The following is a 23,770-nucleotide window of genomic DNA, read 5'->3' on the forward strand; positions in this document are numbered from 1 at the left end:
TTATTTTCTTTTTTATTGGTTCTGTTCTTTGATGTTACGAATTTTATTTTTACTATTATTTTTTTTGTTTAATATTTGCACTTATAGAGCAAAATCGTACTGTCGGAAATCCGACAATAGATGGAAGATTTACAGGCCTGTATAATCTTTCCTCTGCCATTATTCTGAAATATTCGGATATGATTTTTATTCAGTAATTCATGTTACCTGAACCTGCTATTTTTAATCTCTGTTGTATGCATACATACGTGCATTTTGGTGGGTATGTCGTGTGGCTAACAAACGTTGCGACGTTTGTGTGTGTTGAACCCATGACCTTAAGAAATCGGGGATAGACATAAAGATAGACATAAAGTTTGAAACCACTTTTTTTTTGAGTGGTGGACAGCTCAGACAGTAGAGCCACGCTCTCCCCGGCCAGGCAGAGTTGTACATGTAAGGTGGGTGCAAGCCCCCATCACTGCCGCTAAATTTTTATTCTCTATTGTCTTCTGGCACTTTCCTAATCTATAACAAGATACTCATCAATGATGAAAGGACCACAGCAGAAGAAGATGGCCAAGGTTGATCTATTTTAGAACCCCTTGAGCCCAAGGAGTAATAATAAGCTGAACCATATTTTAAAAATAGAAAAATAATATATAAACATTGAACAATCTTAAATTATTTTTGTTTTTTTAAATCAATGAAATAATGGAGGTTTTCAGTTGTCATGTCTTTATTTCACACACAGTTAAAATATTTTAACATTGAAATTTAACCTAAAAACGGTAAAGACATGGTCTTAATCCTATTTTAAAATTCATTTGTTGTTACATTGAATTGTAAGATCTTAAAATTGATGTTGAAACAGAATGACTATAAAGAATTATAGAATGCTATATTTTGATAAATGTCTAATAGCTTGTAAAAATTGCATATATATCATTATTCAATTTCTTGGATCTTATGACCCAAGAAAAAAAAAAAGAAAAGTAAATTAACTGTTTCACCATAAAAATATCTGCGACTAGACTCCTTTTTTCTTTATTTTGTAACAATTTTATTTCACCTGTCAGTTTACATTGGTGATAGTAACAGGGAAGAGTAAGGATTATCAGCCATCCTGCACCCTTGCCACCTTAAAAAACAATATCATCATTGACATCAAGAGAAGGTATCATTAATAGTGGACTAAAACAATTAATGTCTCAATATGATAATGATTATTGATAAGATATTCAACATTTTCGAAACATTGCACCACCTCCCACACACGCACTGGAAAATAGTGCTCTACATGAATATTATTTTATAAAGATGAAAATGGCATTTTAAACATATTTCCACACCAAAAAAAAGTAGGTAAGCTTCAACAAAAGTATTCTAAAATCTCGAATAATTTTTAAACATTCAAAATAACACGTGCAAAGGTGGGAAATGAAGGACGATTTCAGGGGAAATCTAGGTAATTTTCTCTACAATGGAAAATGTAAAAGTTGGATGCAAAATATTGCATTTTTCAAATTACTTTCAATACTGAGCAATTAACGGTTATTTCTTTGACTGTGACAAATTATATCAATTCCATTTTGGTAAAAAAAAATTCCAACTTATGCACATGAGTACAACAACGAAAAAATTCATCATCAACATCTTACACTTAAAAATACTAATTCGGTAATACAAACAAATATACAATCCATTTTTCGAAATGACTAAAACAGTTGGTGTTTTAAAAAAATGAGAACAACATCAATGAATGTATGAAAAAAATATTGTATACAAGATTGATGAGATATCAAGTTGCAATGCAAAACTTCAGCAGATAAACCATGAGCAACTGAAACAATGACATGGTTGGGTGAATGAATAAAGGGTTGGTGAACGCGTTTTTATGAGGAAATGTGTGATAATATGATGTGATGATTGGTCTTGATGATATGCTCCTTGATTAAGATTACCCTATTATATTAAAGAGCACAATCTCTTGGTATGACTGAACAATATATTTGTCAATGGTTCAGACAACGAAAACTATATTAAAAAATCAAAAACTGTCAATATGTTATGTTTTCATTACAAACTTGAAACCTAATTGAATTAGTTACCCAAACAATGACAGGTGTCTGAAAAAAAATTAAATTAAAATCTAAAATTTCAAAACTATATTCACAAATTCATAAATCATTACAAATACAAGTAAGAAGCATACCCAATATATTTATAGGTGAAATGTTTTCTAAATCGGCTTTGAATGGATACTAGATTAATGTGAGAAATGGATATTTGATTAACAGCCAATTGATACAAGACACAATTAAGAAAAACTATAAATGAGTGGTTATTTTATTATGAGACTAAGTAAGTAAGTACTAAATGTCTTCGTTGTTACATGTATTAGGATTCAAAAAATATTTCAACATTCACTATCAGAGTCTCTGGAGGCACTGCTTACTAAATGCAAAAACAACAGCTTGATTTTCATCACGTAAGCTGCCTTGCGTAGAGCTTGGTCAATATCAATAGCATTGAATATTGGTCCCATTCAATAATCATCTTATTCACTCACTCACTCCAGTATCGTACCAAACAAAGGCAGTCTCTTTTAAGGCTTCTCTAATAATCGTATTTGACCAACTGTTCATATAAATTAGATGTTACAGCACCTCCCCAACTCATGACTCATTTCAAACCACATTGCCTGCCATGCAATACATATCAAATAAAGATGAATCTATTCTCTTTCAAAATTCAAAATTATAATCACTGGTTTTATACTTTATTATTGTTTGAACGAGCATAACATTTAAAATCTTAATCTTTATTCTGTTAGTATGAGAAATAAAAATTTCATTTCATTTGAAGCCCAATAATTTAAAATATTTCTATGTTGTATTACTCATTCAACAATCAGTACAAAATGATTCAAATATAACTACTGATTTGACAATCAAATTATTGATCTGTTAATAACACAGAATCCATATTATAGAGACCTTGAATGACATCTGCACAATTGCAATTATCATGCATACCAATACTTATGTGCAAAATCAATGTTTTAATGTACACCACACATACACTTGCACTTCAAACCAAAAAAGAAAAAAGTATTTATTGAAAAAAAAAAAAAAACAAAAAAACAACAAATTTACAACATTAAAAAACCATATTATTAATAACAATTATAAATCACTTTTTCACTCCCGATGGAAATATCTTCTTTAAGTGATAAACAAAGCACCATAGACGATGTTGAACCCATTACTTTCAACTTGTGGAACAAAGACCATACTACTGTGCCAATTTACCCCACATTGTTAAGTTCTATTTCCCTCTCTGTCTTTCCCTTCAAAAAATCGTCATTTAAACCTATTTGATAATGTAAACGCAGCTACAAATGTTTACCAAAATACATCGATTATGCAGCATATACCCAAAATTGGGATATTTTTTATTATTCCAATGTTGTGCCAATATCAACTAAATTGTGGACAACTCTTTTTTATTCTGTGTAAAAGTCTCAAATACATTTTAAAAAATGCCATTTACATAATCCATCAGCAAAAACAAAATGTGTGCAGAGGATTGCACATGAGCACAAATTGAAAATTGTATGTTTTAGAGGGAAAAGCTTAAGGACATCTTAGGGGATTAGCTCCTTCAGTCTAATATTCGAAATTTTGTTGAAAAACTTTGAGCTGTCTAATAATATCTACCACTGCTTGTAACTTTCATTTTAGTTGAACATCTACCACCCATCCATGGTTATGAAATATGAAATATTAAGTACTCAAAAGTTGAGTGCATGTCTTATAGAAAAAATAACAACACATAACCTTATGTCTCATAAATACTATAAAACAATTTACTGCTTAAAAAAAAAATTAAACTCATTTAGGCAACATATGGTAACATCATAATAAAAATGACAATATTACAATTATAGAAATGAGTACCATTCCATGTGCGCAAGATGATGAAAAAAAATAATAATAGGAAACGTTTAGATATATTTAGCTTGAAAAAAAAAAGAAAGGAATGGAAAGGAAAGGAAAAGAAGGAAGAAAAACAAATGAGGAGACTAGATAAGGATTTTGAATCTGAACTGCTGGAAACACAACTCTATAAATTCATTCTCACATTAAATAGGTTTATGACGAGGATAAAATTGATCGAAAGAAACTACTCCACAATAAATGAGTCATGTGATGAAAGAGATTTGTAATAGGATTATGATTGAATTTGAAGGTACATTTTAAAAAAAAATTAAATTAAAATGCTAATAAGATGATGGATAAGAATCTTGAAAATGACTGGGCATTTTTTAAAATCAACGATAGAATGTATTGTACAGATGTTAAAATTAAATAGCATTCATCTAATGTTTTTTGTTCTCACATAGGAACACAGCTCTTGCTTCAATCACCAAAAGTTAGTATTAAACCTAATTAACCCTAAGGCAATAAAAACTTTTAAATATCTAAGTCTCTAAGGCAATTAGTAAATATAGGGGAATATCCTGTACTTGACTCGCTCACAGTATCGGTCCCAACTTGCTCCATATTTCTTCTTGCACTGTTCATTATCTCGTCTTTCACGATGAATTAGAAGAATGAGGAAATAAAGGGGGTAGAAATACGGGAACAAGTGACCAAATCCTGTAGGTGATGGAGGAGACGAAAAAACAGAAGTATGACTTTCAACTGAGGCTGCTAAAACACATTGAGATTGGTTATTACAAGAGTTAAAATAGAATGTCAAGAAAATTATATGCTACTATTACAAGGCCTCAATATTCTACTATTTTTATCAACTTCAATCCATTTTAGAGCTGCTCTCAATCAGACATTCATTTATAAAAGCATTTGAACACAGCTAAAAACCAAATGCTTTGGTTCCTTATCAGAGAGGATCATTGTTCGCTATTTGCAAGGTTTTGAATAATCCAAGGTGTCACTTTTGGCATCAATGCATAACAGACCCTTTAAGTCGGTAAAAGTAAATGGTTCCATATGCTCATTTATTTTCATAGCCTTTACTACAAGTTACAATTTTTAAGCTGAGGATGCAGATACGGTGCACCTCAGTTACAAAGTCGACATGACAGAGGATCATTGTTTGCTATTTGCAAGGTTTTGAATAACCCAAGGTGTCACTTTTGACATCAATGTATAACAGACCCTTTAAGTCGGTAAAAGTAAAACATCTGATATCAACAAGATTATAATAATGTGTTATTAATCTAGCCCAAAGAAGAAAGAACAAAGGCATATGAAGTTGGGCTCAAACCTACTGCCCCAGATTTATTTTGACCATATGGCCACCTCCTTAAAGAAACACAAATGGGATCTTCAAGATTGTTTCATTTTTTACAGCAATAATTACCTGTGGTAAGGGACCAGGAAAAGGCCATCATGAGATCTCCAAGGTAGTTCGGTTTACGACAAATACCCCACCATCCTCCAACAAGTAGTTTCTTTCCAGTCTGGGTAGGAATTGCTTCTAGACCTGAAACAGCAAAATTATTTATTGTGCACCATGACAAAGCAAAATACAATTTCATTTCACAAAGGCTAAATAGTTTTTATCAAATAATACATATGAAAAAATAATTTTCAATTTTGTATTCCCAAATATAATAATAATAATAATAAATGGCATTTATATAGCGCTTTACCCCGTTGTCACAGGCTCTAAGCGCTTTACAGTGATATAAAAACAAAACATATTACAGTGAGACAAGTGTGAAGGAAACGTGATACGAATTCAATTTAACAACAACAAAATATGAAAATAATATTGCAACATTATGACGTAAAAAGATAAAACTTTAAGCGAGATTTGAACGTTGTCAACTAATCCGAGCATCTCACGTGTGATGGGAGAGAGTTCCAAAAATGGGGGGCCGAAAATTGAAAAGACTGTTCACCTATTTTACGCAATGGCTTAGGTTTGACAAGGATTGATTGGTCATTGCTTGACCTCAAGTTTCTATTGGGGACATATATGTTTAGAAGGTCTTTAATATAGGAGGGACTGTTCGTGCTCAGGGATTTGTAGACAACAGTACAAATCTTATAGGCAACTCTTTTTTCCACAGGAAGCCAATGTAACTCATGGAGAAGAAGAGTTGCTGACGGGTATTTTTTGTTATTGCGTACAATGAGCCTGGCTGCGTTATTTTGAGCAACCTGAAGTTTGCTAATTTTGTCTTTAGCTAAATTCGCCCAAAGGGAGTTACAATAGTCCAATTTAGATAAAACCAGGGAATTAATTAAAAGTTCTGTTATATGCTTCGGTATTAAATTACGAATTTTGCTTATTTTTTTCATTTCTATGTACATAGATTGTATGGTGTTATTCACATGGCTTGTCATGGAAAGATCTTTATCAATGATGACGCCAAGGTTTTTTGCTTTATTTGAAAATTCTATTGTGCTATTTCCGAGAGTAATAGGTGATTTATTTGCCTGTTTAAGGATACTCGGCCTTCCACACATTAAAATCTCAGTTTTACTATCATTTAATTTTAACTTATTGTGGTACATCCAAGATTTAATCTCATTAAAACAGCTCGTAATTCGTTGTATTAAGAACTGTAAATTACTAAGAGGTGCTGAATCATATATTTGCGTATCATCTGCATAAAAATGATAACTCAGATTGAATCTGGATATCACACTAGAAAGGGCTGCATATATACAGTAAAAAGGACAGGGCCAAGAACGGAGCCTTGTGGCACTCCAAAATTTAGTAAAACTTGTTCTGATTGAACACCTTTCACCACGACAGTCTGCCATCGATCCTGTAAATATGATGTAAACCATTTAAGGGCAATTCCTTTTATGCCGAACGTATTTTCTAGTCTTCTTAACAAAATGTCATGGTCAATGGTGTCAAAGGCAGCTGAAAGATCTAAAGGGCATAATACATTGATATTGTTAGCATCAGCATTACATAACAAGTCATTAAAGATTTTAAGAAGCGCCGTTTCAGTACTGTGTTGATGTTTGTAGGCTGACTGAAAGGGTTGTTCCAAACTGTTGTTCTTAAGATGAGATGTTAATTGTGTAAGAACTACCTTCTCCAAAAGTTTTGACAAAAAAGGTAAATTTGATACAGGACGATAATTGTTTAATATATTGTGGTCCAGTGATGGTTTCTTCAGAAGTGGTTTGACGCGGGCACTTTTAAAGCACGATGGAACTTCGCCAGTCAGTATGGATGTATTTATGATTGATGTAATGGATGGTAATAATGTATCGATGGAGCTGGCCAAAAGCTGTGCTGGTAGGGGATCAAGGTCGCAGGATTTAATGGGGCTTTTTTTATCAACTCGTTTATGAAACTAGGTGAAACTGGTTGGAACTTGTCTAAAGGGGTACCACAGAATGTATTTGTATCTATAAATGGTTCATGCCGATCTAGTTCTGAACGAATGTTATGGATTTTGTCTTTAAAAAAGTTGACAAATGTGTTTGGCAAGTCTCTTTGATTGGTTGTAGATGGTAATGAAGTGCATCTTTCAATGGTTTACAAGATTTAGAAGTTTCGGATTTTGAAAGAAAATACGTGGTCTTTGCCTTTTTTATTGTTGTCTTCCAGGCACGAAATGCGTTCTTGAATATTTCACGATGAATCGTAAGGCCTGATGTTTTCAGCAGTCTTTCTGCTCTCCGACACTTCGTTTTAGCTTCTTTAACGTCCGACGTATACCATGGAGCATACTTGCGGTTGGTGACGGTCCTTGTTTGGAATGGCGCATGTTTGTCAAGCGTTTCGATGAGACAACTATTCCACTGGTCTGGAGAAATTGAATTTTTAGTAAGTTTTTGTTTCTAAATCGCCTCTGAAATTGTCCAAATTAATGCCTTTAATGTTTCTGGTTGATGTGGTGGTGGTTTCTTGGCATGGTTTTGAAACGTCAAGATTGAAAGAAATGAGGGAGTGGTCCGAAAAGGGGAGATAATCGACGGTGGCGTTGGTTTTTTGGAACTTTGAATTTTCTACAATTACCCAATCTAAAATATGACCAGCAGAGTGGGTTGGCGTTGTTACGATCTGGCACATGTTGTTCTCCGATAGTGACTCGTGCAATTTAGCGGTGTCTGTGACGTTGTCGAAGTGAAAATTAAAGTCGCCAAGTATAATTGAATGGCCAGGACGTGTGTGTTGCAAAGTTAGCATCTCGTTGATTTCCTTCCTAACATCAGGTAATTTTATTTTGTTTTTCTTGTTTGCTGCGGTCGGTAGATGCAGTTGAAGTTGTATCTTGTATTCTGGAGGGATAATCTAAGATCAATGGCCTCCATTGTTTTGCAGCGCATTTCGAGGATTTCCACATGTTTTGATAATTTTGTTTTATAAAATACGCCAATGCCACCCCCTCGCTGATCTTTCCTTGGATACGATCTAAATTGGTACCCAGGGGTGTCATAGCTTTTTCAACTGGGTCGTCTCCAGACTGTGAGAGCCATGTCTCTACTAAAAATAGTAAGTCGAAGTTCTTCTCCGTTAATAAATCGTTTAATTCTTCGGTTTTGTTGCGGCAGGACTGTGCATTGAGAAGACCAATAACAATGTTATTGTTGTCATTTGTGAAACTGTTTGTGGTCGGTACAGTTACAAGTGTTGGTGGTGGACGGGGTTTGTGTGGGGGCGGGGTGGACGACGAGTTGTTACCATTGAGATGTTATGTTGTTTCCGTTTGCCTCCCTGAGGCCTGTTATTAATATTATTGTAAAAAATCGGATCACTTGAGTTAAAAATCACAGCTGGAATGTGACGTTGTTTACCGCCTCGAGGCCTGTTGTAAAAATCAGATGTTGAATAAAAGTGTTCACAATTATTAAAATAATGATGGTGGTAAATCACGGCTAAAAATAAGGTGAACAATGTTCGTAAGAAAGCGGCGGCCATTAAGTGACTGTGTAAAAATCTTTTAAAACTTACAGTTTCCATGATAAAATACAGAATTATACAGTAGTCCTTTCTTAAGAATTGATAAAAACTATACAATAAGAAACAGTATGTTTTAACGAGTACAACGAAGTAAAAATGTCCAGGTATCAATATGTAGAAATCACAAAACAATTAAAATACACCAGAGCACACAACGACACGTCTTGCCTGTTAGGCGTGTTTACAATATGATTTGTTAAACTCATTGACAGATTGACGGATAATCCAACAGTATAAGTTATTGTTGACAGCATGTCAGACACAAGTTGTCGACGAATTTTACGATTTTCTCTCTCCTTATTTGGCATATGTAACCAAGAAAAATTAATATGAAATAACTGCTGGACTTTAATTACATGATTTATCCATATTTGATCATAATCAAAATAAATGTTGACACTTATTAATTGAAAACAATGCAGTGTCTGTGAGTGCATGTTAAAAGAAATGGCATCTTCAAAGCAAATCAAGAACTCAAGGAAGTTCTTGAATTACAGCTAGAGGATGGATCAGATACCATAACAAAAAGAACTATTTAGAATAATTCCAATTCTAATATTTATATATTTTTTTTTTACAAAATTCCCTTCATAAAGTTATTTTCTATTGTAACTCTCTCATTATCAATGTACTGGGTAAGTGCAAGCAACAAAAAATTATTTTTTCTGAAAATAAGTTGCTTCAAAAAACATATTTCAAAAGTGAATAAATGTATCAAAAAGCTGTTTGCTGTTATACATGGTGCTAGCTTTGAAATGTAATACAAAAAGAATTTGCTTGTGTCTATCATAACAAGCATCTATGAATTTTTGAAAGCCAAAAAAAATTCAAAAATCATGTTTACAGCTGTCGGCTCTCATTCAAATCAATGTGTGAGCAATGAGTTATTTTTGTTAAAAAAAATAAATAAATAAACAAACCGAAAAAAATTTTTTATTAAACATTAATATGACACTTAGGCTATTGAAAAATCCATATTTATCCCCAAAAAAATGTCTAAAAATAAAAATAAAAACACAAGTTTCAATAAAAAATAATCCACTGACCTGCAAGACTGGGATCTTTGGGATTTTTCCGGAAATTATTCTTTTGAGAGTTCGCCAGTCGGAAGACAGCATATCCAGCCACTGACAAACAAACAATACATTTCAGTTACAGCAAAAATTATTGCATTAATTTAATCAACAGTATAAGTTCTCTGTAAAATTGATAATATGTAGAAGCAAGACTAGCCAACCATGTCCGATTCTATATTTAATTTTCCTTATTGCCTACAAATTATTACCCTGTTTTAGCTTATATTCTCTGAAAAATGCTTATTTTCACTGGAGTCAGAAAAAATTTAGAACACTAACTCAACATACATCAAACTAAAATAAAGGATGGCCTGTATCCCCTTTGACAATCTACAATTAGGCTGCCCTGCTGCCGATTTTTGAACCTGTCCTACATATCAGCATCGTCTTTCTTCCCAGTTGCTGGCATGCATGATCATTTTAAACACAAGCATTTCAGGTGTATGATGACAATCTATAGAGGTAGTTTGTATGTATTTGACAATGATAAGAAGGCTGTCACTCATTCTATGACCGTTGGGCTAGCTTTTATCTTTCCAACATGCAAAGAAACACATTCACAGCTTGGGGAAGAATGGGGCACTAAAACGTTTATGAATATACAAGCTATTCTGGTATCAGGATCAGTTGCTTGCTTTGCCCAAATTTCATCCATTCCGTCAGATTCCAGAAGTTTGTTTTCTGGGATCATGTGCTGAAGGCGAATAAGGCAAATAATCTGGGCCTAAAGAACATCTATGGAAGCATACAGTGGAATGAAAACTGGTTGCTCTGTCCGAATGTTTTAACCTGGCAATTGACCAGTCAACTTTTCTTTTCTGAGCTGCAGCTTCAACCTTCACATGAAGTTTGTCCTGATGATGTACATTATCCAAGAAGTAATGACAAAATCTTGTGGCATGAGATGACACTATTTACAAAGGTGGTTGCCTTTTATTTTGGTAAGTTCTTTTCTTTCAAGAATCTCTCAAGTCAAACTAATCCTTAGTATTGTAATCGAAATTGAAATCACATTAAGTCTCCTTAATGGATTGGATTGGAGACTGAAAATTGGTGAAATAATTTACAAGCATAGGGAAGAGGGCATAGATCCTGGCAGTATCAGAGCAAAGCATTGCATGGATGGATTTAGCCTTGACAAAGCTGCCCCCCCCCCCCCCCACACACACACCCACTTCAGTACACACCCATATATACACTGTTAAAATTAACTGTGGAGAGTAGATGACAGTACACATTAATACTACCACTATAATGGAGGTGGCATAATATTTTGGTCATTGACCCACCTTACAACATAATATTATATCTGACATTATATATATACACTTACCACAAAAAATGTGTATTGATCGACCACAGAGGTTTAAAACGAAAAATACCTTTACAATCATATAATAATCCAATAAATATTCCATTTTGTGTATTTTATCTTATTTTCTCATATTTCTGTATTCGTTAACAGAGTCCATGCTAAAAAACGGAATATCATACGGGTCGGCAAGTCTTGAGAAATAATAAGCTTTCTATTCATTCAAAATATGGAAAATGTAGCATTCGTGATATTATGAATTTAATAACAAAAATCTTATTGGAATAGCCATATGAACTATGCTCAGAACTAATTCATGTATATCTGACAAAAGCATCTTTTCTTTTCATTCTTATACTTCTATACAGCAATAAATATAATTTGACTCGCTTCCATTTTTCTTATTCAAAGGGAGTGTAAATATCACATATCCAAACCTTCAACTTTTCTTACTTCTGACAAGATACACGGCATTACAAAACATATAAAAAAAAGTAGTTTACACTAGCTGATTAAATCAAGAGACACTTAAATGAATCTGGTTAAACTACTGTTTACCCTGACTATAACCCTTTTCCAGGTAAAGTTTTGTTTTAAATAACATGAATACTTACAATTGAGAAGAGCGATGGGAGCAAGACAGTACCAAGGCAAAGTGAAGGAGGTTTCCAGCAGGAATCGGGGTTGCAAGCAGTACAGGAAAGGAACCCAAGCTAAATCTCCAAAACTAAGCATGAAACCAAAACCATCATGAATGATATCCATAGTAGTCAGTATCGCTTCCTGAAATGAACACATCAGATTTATATGAGAACTCAATACCGCTTCACAGCCATAAAGCTCATTGCATTAATGTTTACCATGATTTACAGTCAAAACCATATTGAACGTTCATAAGTGATAATCAATAGCATCCAGGAAAAAATGTGGACATAATTGGGTTTTTTTTAATGATTACATTTAAGACCTAAATTGATCTGTGGCTATACAATATGTCTAAATGTTAACATCATCTTAAAAAATGTCAATGTTAAAAATAAAAATCTGAAGAGTAGTGACAACGCCCCACATTCTCAGATTTTACCTTATACCAGTGTATAAACGCATTCAATTATGGAAAAGGTAGCATTTATGATATTATGAATTAAACAAAAATTAAATCTGAATAGACATATGAACTATGCTCAGAACTAATTCACGTATATCTGACAAAAGCATCTGTCCTTTTCATTCTTATACTTCTATTTAGACAACGCACACAACAATAAACATAATATTGACTTGCTTCCATTTTTCTTATTCAAAGAGAGAGCAAATATCACATGTCCAAACCTTCAACATTTCTTACTTCTGACAAAATACAATGGCATTACAAAACATATCAGTGTTCTAGCAAAGACATGAATAATAATCATAACTGTCAAATTATAAATTAAAAAAAAAACAACAAAAAACGCATTCAAAATATGGAAAAGGTAGCATCCCCTCCACCCGCCCATAAAAAATAACGATGATGAATTAGTCATCAAATCAAAATTCATGAAAAAAAATTGTAACACTTTCTTTTAAATAACACAAGCGATCAATCAACAAGGTTATGTTAAATCATTTGCAAATAACCTCAATTTCAAAGCTTATGGAGAATGGAAAATGAGCTTTGAACAAAGAAGGGGGGAAGAGCAGAAGGGGGAATCAAATCAAATGAATAAAAATTACTTCTCTCAAAATTATCCCATTAAATTATTTACATTGCACATTTCATTTGGGTAATCAGATAGACACAAAGTAACAACTCCATATTTTAAAATCAATTTTGTTTGATATTGTACACAATTTTTGTCAAATGCAATAACCACAGAACAGTCATGGTGATATATTGTGTGGGATATAATATAATGAATAATAAAATGTTCTTGATAAATATTTCAAATTAGTATCCCATGCTTATTTGAGTTGGGATGTACATAATTCAGAATATCGATTTTTGAGGTTCAAACAGATTATCAGATCAATGTTGTAAAATGGCAGCTGTTAATAATATAACTGGCAGCTGTTAATAATATAACCTCCTTCTCCTCCAACTTCATATATGACATGCTGGCTCTTGTAATTTTATTACTCATGCCTACGTACCTCAAACCACAAGGCATCAGCCACATAAAGAGTCTGGAAAGCAGTGACCAGGACCAGGTTGGGGGGGAAGGTACCAGTAGTTTGGTAGGCCTTAATCACCATCAGCCAGCACAGAATCACCCAGCCTATTAGACCTGGGCGCAACTCACAAAAGAATTTCAAGTCGAGAGGACCCACTCTTGGATTCAATTCCCGTCCAATAAAAAGATCATAAATGACATTGCCTGAATACGGAAGAGAAACAGGAAAATGGAACTTAATGGAAACATTTTTGCTTGAAATAAGAACTTATAGTAGTGGGTATAAAAAATCATAATTTTCAAATAAAAACCATAATCTGTAACAATAAAATTAACATATTTCAAAATTCTCTTTAAAGAGCGACACTTTCTTATGAACCTGTGTGTCCTCTATTATTATTTGACCCCCTTTTTAGTCTTTACACAACCTAAACATTTTTACACATATTATATTTTATCATTTGAGTACTTTTGGATTGTCTATTACATTTTCTGTTGCAAACATGTCATAGTCAATAACAGTAAGTTGATTCCACTTTTTGATCTCAAATTCAGCTTTTTATGTATTCTGATTCCTCTTTGGGGCTATTGGGGATAAGAAAGAGCCTCTGATGACCACTACCAGGACCTCTACTTCTCTGGTCAATTCAACGCGACCAAGCAACATCAGCGGAAAAACTCGACGTGAAGGGTCATACTCATTCTAGATTGGCTTGATTTGTTCACATGCATTTTTGCTCAATTTGGTTACACTCCGGTTAAGATGATTTTCGGTTAAGTCGATTTTTCCCCCTGTTCCCCTGGGCATCGTCTTATCCGGAGTCTACTGTATATAGTTATCTCATTTAACATCTAATAAATTTTTATGTAAAAATTCAAACTCAATGACCAAAAATAGCATATGCAATGTTGAAACAACACTGAAGTCAGAACAAAACATTGACAGTTTAGACATGTTACAAATTATCAATGTACTTAAAAATTTGTTACACCAACTTACTGTCAGGATGAATAATAGCTTTTCCTATTACACGTAATAAAACATGGTTATCATAACTTCAGTCATATAACCGACTAGACTCAACAATATGATATGATGAAGCTTATTTATTTATTTATCTTAGCAAGAAAGGGTGAAATAAATGACATCTAAAGGAGAAGCTCGGACATTATTCTAGAAGACTTGTGACAACTTCATGCAAAATCATGCAATCTGGGTATATATTGAACTTCCTACGAAAATATTCCTAATGTCCAACAACAGTATAGCTGGAAAACCTTGATTAGCACTTGGCCACTTGACATTTGGATTTGGTTATAAAAAGAGATACTTCCCTTGATTGATAAAGAAAAGACATTCACAAAATAAGAAAAGAAATAGACTACTTTTAAAAATTGAACCTCAAGCATCATTACTACAAACCTGTGTTTCCTCCAGGAGCCAGTTTCTTCTCACTGACAAACCTGGACTTGATGTAGAGGCAAATACTGAGAGTAAAGCTGAACAATGTAGCAGCAGTCATCAACTTGTAAAATTTGTCAAGGATTTTAGTCACCGGACACTTCATGTAGACAGCTGCCAATAACACAGCAAGACTAACCACTAGGGAAAAGAAACCTGGAAAAGAAGGTTTTTGAAAATTTATAGAACTCCTGGGATTTTGTCACATAAATTGGGAATATGAGCTGCAAGGAATATTGGAATAAGATTTGCAAGGAATATAACAAACCATGCAAAAAAAAAAAAAAAAAAAAATAGACATCTAATGTAGAAGCCTTCTACAGACCTGCCAACCTTCACACGATGAAAAATGTATTTGTTTGGCAAAAAAATGTATTTCATCCGCATGTGTGGAAAAAAGGGAGCACTATACAAAAATTGATATCAAAGCTAACACCAAACCCAAATCAAAATAAACTCAGATCTTCACCATTCAAATACCCATTTACAGCAATTTCTAGTAATTACAAACATTGGTTTATCAATAAACCAAAACTTAATGACCATTTTAAATTGGTATAAGGCTCAGAAATTGTAATATCTCAGGATATTGCTTTCGAGACACTCAAAGAAATGGCCAAAATACCCCAAACATGTTGGTAGTATCGATGCTAATGTCAGTGGAAGAAGTGGTGGTTGTTGTAGCGATGGTGCTCTAGTGGTGTTGGTGATGATGATGGAGCCAGAAGCTGTGGTGGCAGTGGTAGAAGTAATGTGGTGGTGGTTGTGGCAGTGACAATGCTGTGCACTGCGTGGCATTTTCCCCTCTGAGCGGTATTTCAGTGCTAGGTCAACCTGACCCCATTAGTGGGGTCAGCCCATGGGTAGAACAGGTAGCGGTCAGGAGGAATCTGTGATGCCACTGATGGTAATTAATTGTTGCAATATTTCATGGTATTGCTCAGTTGCTAACACAAATATGAAAATTGTTCCCTCACCACAAGCAAAGCAAAGGTTTCTTTCATCATATGCCATGGTTGATAATAATGTATCCTCTTAAGACTGCTCATAAGAGAGGTGTCAATTTAGTTGTTTTTGAGCTATCAATGAAATTAATTTGTTGTAATTTGCATATCAATAATTTAATTCCCAGCGGCAGAAAATGATTGAAACAAGCATCATTATAAAGTAAAATTGATGATCTTGACACATGCCAAGTTTTGTTGTCCGGGCAGTAGGACCTTAAAAGAAATGAATTTTTTATTGTAAATTTCATATTTGGCATGACTTGGTGAGATCCTTATTTTCTCTCCCATAGTATTCCATGCCATGAATTATGTCCAAATATCAGTTTAGGAATAAAATATAAACCATTAGACGAAAATAATACTAATATTATTTTTTAAGCATTTAACTGATTTAAATATTATGAGTTTTGGGCACATTTGAAAGCCAACTTTTTAATGGCTTGATAACTTTTTTCTATACTTAAATCCCTTACGATTCAAGTCAAATTTGTTTTTTTTTATTACTGTTAGGCATTATAGTTTGAAGATGTATACGGTACTGCTTTTGTGTGGTTGTCTCAGGAAATGCCGACTTTATAGTGTCATATAGGTGTCAATGTTTAGGGTATTCTTGCATGTTGAATAAGTAATATAATGTAAGGTCAAGTTCTCCTTTTGTGCATAAGTGAATGTGTTAACTTTTTATAGACTGAAGCGTCCAGATATATATGGCAGTGATATCCCAAAAATTAAATAAATGATCTTGCTGTGGTATGCCTGTGGTGTTGTACTGATTTGACTCTGATTGTTATTCAGTTGTTTTATCTCTAAATTTGATTGACTGGAGTTCAATGGTATATCAGATGACTCTATAAGACAATGACTAAATGTGTATTCTTGAAGGAAAGGAGATGATTCTATATAACCTGTATCGACAGTGTGTTCGTTTTGAATGTAGTTGGTCAATAAGGAGAAAAAGGTTAAGACTTGGAATAAACTATATGCCCTCATAATTTTGAATCCTCTTTTGTCCACATACTATGTCCGTCTGTTTGAGCAAATCATCTAATTTAACAGTACCAGTGGTTAACGTTAGTTGTAATTGATGATTGTTACTGCAATATTTGTAGCATGTCCAGTAACCTTGTTGGGTGATTGATTTTAATCTTGTAAAGAAGTCATACTTTATAGGCAGATTGATAGTAAATTGAGATATTGACATCATACACAATATTAGTTTTTAGTTTTTACTGGTCAATAAAATATTATCTTTATTGAGTTATTTTACCACATAAAGACATAAATCATATCAGTTTACTGTTATGATCAACACAACTGTTTGAGAGGAACGGAATTGGTAAAAACAATATACAGAACTTACTAAACCATGAATAAATCAAGAAAATCAACTGCCAATATGATAATATTGCACAGGAACATAGATGCATATATGTACTTTTGATATTTATTAAAATTCTTGAGATACTGCCGCTGAGTTTTGAATAACAAATTTTTTATTTAAGTGCACCATAATTTACAAGCACTTAAAATTAGATCAACAATTTGTGATATTCAAAGAAAACTATTAACCACAAGAATGTCAAATGTTCACTGATGTTTAGAAAGACAACTGATTTTTCAAATCAAAATAATGAAGTGAAAGAGTCTGTTATTGTTTTCCCGCTATACCGACATATTATAAGACCATAAATATCCATAATTGCCCCCATTGGACACGGCACTGCCTGATACCAGTTGAACTCCAATGACCTCATGCAGGTAGCGAACAGGAAGGGTTATTGGTCCCTTGGGAGTTCCAACTGAAATAGCGCTGATTCCACTCAGTGTGTGATGGTGGTTTTTAGAAGTAGGGATGCCATGATGATGTGGGGATGGTGATACTGATGTATCAAATGAAGTGATGGTGATATGCCCCGTAAATCAGTTATGAGTAAGTTTTGAGATAAAATATTTGGGAGAGTGGTCTTCAATTCTATAGATGACATTTTGCAACAGTGACAATATATTTTCTATGTATGTTATCTAATGATCCATCTCTTCTCTCTCTCTTTTTTTCTTTTTGAGCATTCACTACTACATCTTCTCCTACTAACTACTACCACTATTACTTCTACTACTACATACTACTAATACTATTACTGTTGGTCAAATGATGGGAAATTCACACGTATGTAATATGCAAAGACAAGTTAAATACTTCTAAAATTAAATGGTTCTAGAGAATTCATTTTGAACCAAATAGCGTTCTTAAAGCTGCCCACTTGGTAATTTATCAAAATCAAGACTTGTAAAAAATGATAAAGAAAAAAAAAAGATCATTATAAATTTTTAAACCAAAATAGAGTAATTTTAGTTATATAAAGGGAAATAATACATTTATGTTGGAGCTTATTAGCAATACAGCTTTTAATTGAAGGCTTCATTCATTGTCAAAGATGTTAGTTCAATTTAATTTTCACTTGAAATTTTCTATTTAATAAGTGGCAAAAGCTTAAATGACCATTCAAAGCTTACATGCATAATTCTATGCAAATCCTCAAAAAGGTATGAGAAAAATATTGGTTAAAACCATAATCATATAACAAACTTAAATGATATCTATAGAACTAAATGTGATGCATCATTCACTCAGAAACATGGTCAACAGTTGATATACGATATGTATGTCATTGCATCAAATGTATCATTATCAACATCATTCACATAAAATTTTCCCCCCCCCCCCCCCCAAAAAAAAACCCGTCATTTTGTCGTATTCGCCATAAGAATACATTTATATCAATTGTTTTAAAAAGGAAAGATTTCGTTTTCATCAGTTTCACTGAGTTGAATAGGCAATCTAAAGACTGAGGGTCTGTCACCAATATCAATGATAGCATGTTAAAATGCCAAAATAGTTTGGACATGTATCACTTATTTCTGCTATTCTATTTGTGCTAGATTGTCAGTTTATGGATTATAGGTGAAAATGCAATCCTATTGTACTCTCATTAATGACTTTTTTCTGTCGAATGTTACAAAATTGCTTTTTGGCACCATCTCATAAACCCTTGTGACTTCGTTTGTAACCATCTTCAATTCCAAAACTGACACTGATCTCACCAAGATGGATATAGTCAAATGGGTCAGTGTGGGTCAGCGGCAGTCTTTGCTTTGAACCCAAAATACCCACTACGCTGTGTGGCCTTGAGCAAGTCACCTCGCCCTAGCTTAGTTTGCGGCTGGTGCCTGGGTTATTCCAGTTTCCCCTTGGAATAGACCCTAGAGACAAATGTCCCCTATGGGATGAATCAAGGAAATTTTATTTTATCTTATGATTTATTTATGTTAGAAAATAAGCATTTTATTAAAAATCAAACATTGACATAACTATCATATACAATGGAGAGCTGATTAAGAAATATTATCCATCATGTTTTTAAAAAAAATTAAATACGTCTAACTATCAACTCTGAGCAAGAGTCCCCCATCTCATTGTTTCACTCTCGACAAAAGACTCTGGAAACAGCCCATGGTGAATTTAAGTGAAAATGTTCTCATTCCAGAACAAGGACACACGACCATATTGAAAAAAAAAAATGATAGCCAAATTTCTCTCAACCTAGATTTTTGGTACTAACCATTGCATCTGTACTTCAAGCGACCTCCAGACTTTAAGGTCTGCCCTTCAACAACTTTACCAATGGGCAGAACAGCAAGGAAAGCTTGGAAGGCAACCCAAGCAAAGAAAATGCCAGTGGCTTCAACTTCAAAGAAAGCTGTGACTAGCTTGGATGGGAGCTTTGGTACTTCAAAAACAGAACATTTACCCTGTCAAAATAAAATAAATCAATCATAACAATAATTTTATTACAATTCAAAATAAATAATTTAAATAAATAAATAAATAAAAAGATAGAGAACGAGAGAGAGAGAGAGAGAGAGAGAGAGAGAGAGAGAGAGAGGAGGGGGGGGGGGGAAGAGAGGGAGGGAGGGAGGGAGGGAGAGAGAGAGAGAGAGAGAGAGAGAGAGAGAGAGAGAGAGAGAGAGAGAGAGAGAGAGTTATATATACAAATATATATATAAGATGATGACTACTATACAATTTTTAAATTTGAATTTCCTAAACTAATTTTTGTACAAAGTAAGGATAACAACAATTAAAATAATATAATAATAATGGGAAAAATAATCATCATTTATACTGCGCCTATTTCAGATATAAACAGCCCTAGGCAGATATTCAAAATACAAGTGCAAATAATTTAAAAATTGCATTACCCCTTACATTAATTCAAAACTTATAACATTTAATAAAAATAACAAGATATGGTTTGAGTTAAATAGTGTCTAATAAATTAGAATGCTTTTCAGTTTTAAAAAAAAAAAAAAGAAAAGAAAAGAAAAAGAGAGACGTGAGCATAGGATCTAACGGAAAACTTTTAAAAATTTTTTTCTGGGAACACTAAAGAGAAGCGTTAACTTGTAGTCAACCTAGTTTTGTTTTTTATCTTATCTCTTTCCTTTATTTTAAAGATAGCTATGAAACCCATCCTTCCTCTCCCATTCTCCCACTTTCTCTATCTGTTTCTCTCTCTCTCTGCCCCCCCCCCCCCCCCCCCTCCACCTACCAATAATTATATATATATATATATATATATATATATATATATATATATATATATATATATATATATATATATATATATATATATATATATATATATATTATACATATCTTAATAGGGTAGGTAGGTCAATAATAAAACTATCGCCATCTAGTATTCTTTAATAACACCCCTGTCCCCTACCTTATTCTTGATTCATATAGTTTTGATCTCATTGTCGCTCTCTGTCAATCTCTCTGTACTTCCCTTGCAGGCACTCACGCACACACACACACACACACACATATATAAACATTTTAAGTATAATTATTATTACTCCTACAGATCTGTTTCTTGTCACTGGGACAATCTACGGAAGTGTGTGTAATCGTTATTCTTCCCGTAGATTGTCCCAGTGACAAGAAACAGATCTGTAGGAGTAATAATAATTATATTTAAAATGTTTATAAATAGCTCCTTTTAACAAAAAGTTGGGCACTATTATTTCATGGTTTTTGCTTTTATTATATATATATATATATATATATATATATATATATATATATATATATTATATATATATATATATATATATATATATATATATAGCGTTTAATTAAAAAAGGCCAAAGGTCGAAACGTCGTTTGCTTTGTGTTGTTCCCTAATATATGCGTCACATTTACTCCCTTTATCTTTCTTTTGATCAAGTTTGAAATGGAGAGTTATTGATTGAATAAGTATTTTTTTAAAGGACCAGGTTTGTTGTATTTATAGCAAAGGACAGCAATTTTTAAATTCTGAATTCAATTTGAAGCCAATATAATGAAATAACATATGATCTTTCCTTTTTTCTTCCTTAGAACATTTAGAAGGAAAAAAATGAAGACAGATAGGTGATAACAAACCTTTCTGCAAGCAAGATTGATGTAGTACAATGTAGCAGGAAGCAAGAAGAGCATGGCAAAAGCCCCAATTGGGCCCATGAATTCATAGCTGACTTTCTTTGCCTTCTTGTCATCATCTCCCTCCGAGATCTCCCTTGGAGGGGTTTTAATATTTGTCAACATTTCAGACTTCATTTGCTCCAAAAGTCGCGATGATGCCTCTCTCTGTAGAAATGTTCAAATATAAATAGATGATTATAATGAGACTGACACCTGATATGCTCACATATTTGACAAGTTTAGGAAAAGCAATTCAATGATATACTATATTATTTTTGCTTAAAAAATGTTAGGATGAAAAGACTTGTAATATTATGTAAGAGTATGAGTAACAGCAAGTTATTTAAATATTAGAAAAGTTAAATAAAAAATATTGATTACCCTCAAGCCCCTCATAAATTTCTACCAAAGCAACCAAAACAATTACCTTTTAATATATATTTTTTTAAATTAATAAATAAATAACATTGCCTGTTCCGAATGTAATTTGTTAAAAGAAAGAACCTCCTCTGATGCCAAAATCGCGGATTTCAGCTGAATCGAGGAAAACCATTAGCAATGATTCATTTAAAGCATGATCTCAATCCAATGAAAATTAAATTACACCAATATCCCACTTATTCTGAAAATTGTAAAAAATGACTGACAAACAGGTTGGTCTCCAAGATCAAGACTGAATTGATTATTTTTACCAGTTATATGATTTCATTACAAAAAGTCATATTTTGCTGAGCGAGTCCAAACGAAACTAGTTTATGTTGGGTTTTTTTTTTTTACATAGTGAACATTCATATCTGTACACATTTAAAGCAAATCAAATTATATGAATGCTGTTGCCTCTGTGCTCACTCATCCATGACAACCACAACACAGAAGAGCAGAGACGCAAGTTCCGCATGATTTCATTCCCTGGCTGACAGTGAAAGAATACAAGAAAGCAAACATGTGTAGAGTGATGAATTGAAACATGTGTTCATACTTCTACAATGCTGAGCAACAATTCTAGAAGTTTAATTTCTGTAGCAAGAAGCATCAAAAGCCTGGGAGTCAGATGAAGATGCTTTCCTTATTAAATTGAAGAGAACTTTCTGCCAGATCTTGTTTTACACCCAGCAATCTAACAAAGATTTCTTTTAAAGCACACTGCCTTGACACTTGCACAATCATTACTGGAACTTATTGTGGAACCGATTAACCTATATTATATTGACTTATAATTTTTTTAAAATGTGGAATACAAAATTACCTCGAGAGAGATAATCCATAGCCATCATGAGGCATACCACCATCATAAAAATGATTTCATAATTTACACTTTATTATGACATGCATATCAAGATACTGATAAGAGTGAAATAGGTCATTGTCATTGACGTTGTACTATCCACATCAAATCAATTGGTATCTATAGATAAGGTATTACAACTTAAGTGATACGCAATGATTTATATAAGTGTCATGACAATAATCAAGATATTCAATTGTCAATATGCCATTTACATTCTTGTATTGGTATAAAGTCATGAGACTCAAAAAAAATTTGAAAATGATGATGGGACAGAGGGTGAGGGATTTAATAAATGAAATGGACAGCGGGGGAGGGAGGGGAGAGAGAGAGAGAGAGAGAGAGAGAGAGAGAGAGAGAGAGAGAGAGAGAGAGAGAGAGAGAGAGAGAGAGAGAGAGAGAGAGAGAGAGAGAGAGAGAGAGAGAGAGAGAGAGAGAGAGAGAGAGAAAGAGAGAGAGAGAGAGAGAGAGAGAGAGAGAGAGAGAGAGAGAGAGAGAGAGATGTTTGTATTAATAAACAAAAAAGAAATATAACTTGCCTCTTTCTCAATAAGGGATGCAATTCGAGCTGAACTTCTCATGGGTGTGGAGCCTGCTTGGTCTTGAGATGTGGTCACAACAGTCTTAGTGACAACTGTTTCTTTGATAGTTCTTGATGGAGACTTGGAAGCACTGCGACGACGGGACTGTCTTACAACAGATTGTTGTGACTATTGAAACATAAGAAAGAAAAATCATATTCATGTTTTCATCAGTAGACAATTTTGAAAATTTGATGTAAGATGCATTCTGGTTTATGATTTGAAGTATGAGAAAATATGTTTGCTTTTCGCCTATCTTCTTTTACATATGATAAAACAAAATAAATAAATGTAAATATCTATCTAATTGTGTTATGATACAAATGTGATACTAAGAGTACTGGACATGTTGACAACAATGGAACAAAGTATTAAGGAATTTACCACAATAATGTAGTCTGAACTCTCTGACAGACT

At 33.3% G+C, this 23,770-nt stretch overlaps 1 protein-coding gene across 7 annotated transcripts in view; it reads right to left on the reverse strand.

The window, feature by feature from the left end:
* Positions 1 to 700: 700 nt before the first annotated feature.
* The window catches only part of LOC144968615 (delta(14)-sterol reductase TM7SF2-like), a 48,259-nt gene continuing 25,189 nt past the window's right edge, over positions 701 to 23,770 (reverse strand). For all 7 annotated transcript variants that reach the window (XM_078907172.1, XM_078907152.1, XM_078907123.1 and 4 more), the window contains exons 4-12: positions 23,312 to 23,482; positions 21,449 to 21,652; positions 19,577 to 19,766; positions 14,911 to 15,105; positions 13,468 to 13,691; positions 11,949 to 12,117; positions 9,993 to 10,073; positions 5,371 to 5,493; positions 701 to 4,643 (exon numbers count right to left, since the gene is read on the reverse strand). In XM_078907172.1, coding sequence (XP_078763298.1) covers positions 4,483 to 4,643; positions 5,371 to 5,493; positions 9,993 to 10,073; positions 11,949 to 12,117; positions 13,468 to 13,691; positions 14,911 to 15,105; positions 19,577 to 19,766; positions 21,449 to 21,652; positions 23,312 to 23,482 — 1,518 coding nt within the window. In that variant the 3' untranslated portion in view covers positions 701 to 4,482. The remainder of the gene's footprint in view (positions 4,644 to 5,370; positions 5,494 to 9,992; positions 10,074 to 11,948; positions 12,118 to 13,467; positions 13,692 to 14,910; positions 15,106 to 19,576; positions 19,767 to 21,448; positions 21,653 to 23,311; positions 23,483 to 23,770) is intronic.

The sequence above is a fragment of the Berghia stephanieae genome, chromosome 1 (assembly GCF_034508935.2).
Source record: "Berghia stephanieae isolate SIO BIC M18660-M18661 chromosome 1, UCSD_Bste_1.3, whole genome shotgun sequence".
NCBI classification, from domain to species: domain Eukaryota; kingdom Metazoa; phylum Mollusca; class Gastropoda; order Nudibranchia; family Aeolidiidae; genus Berghia; species Berghia stephanieae.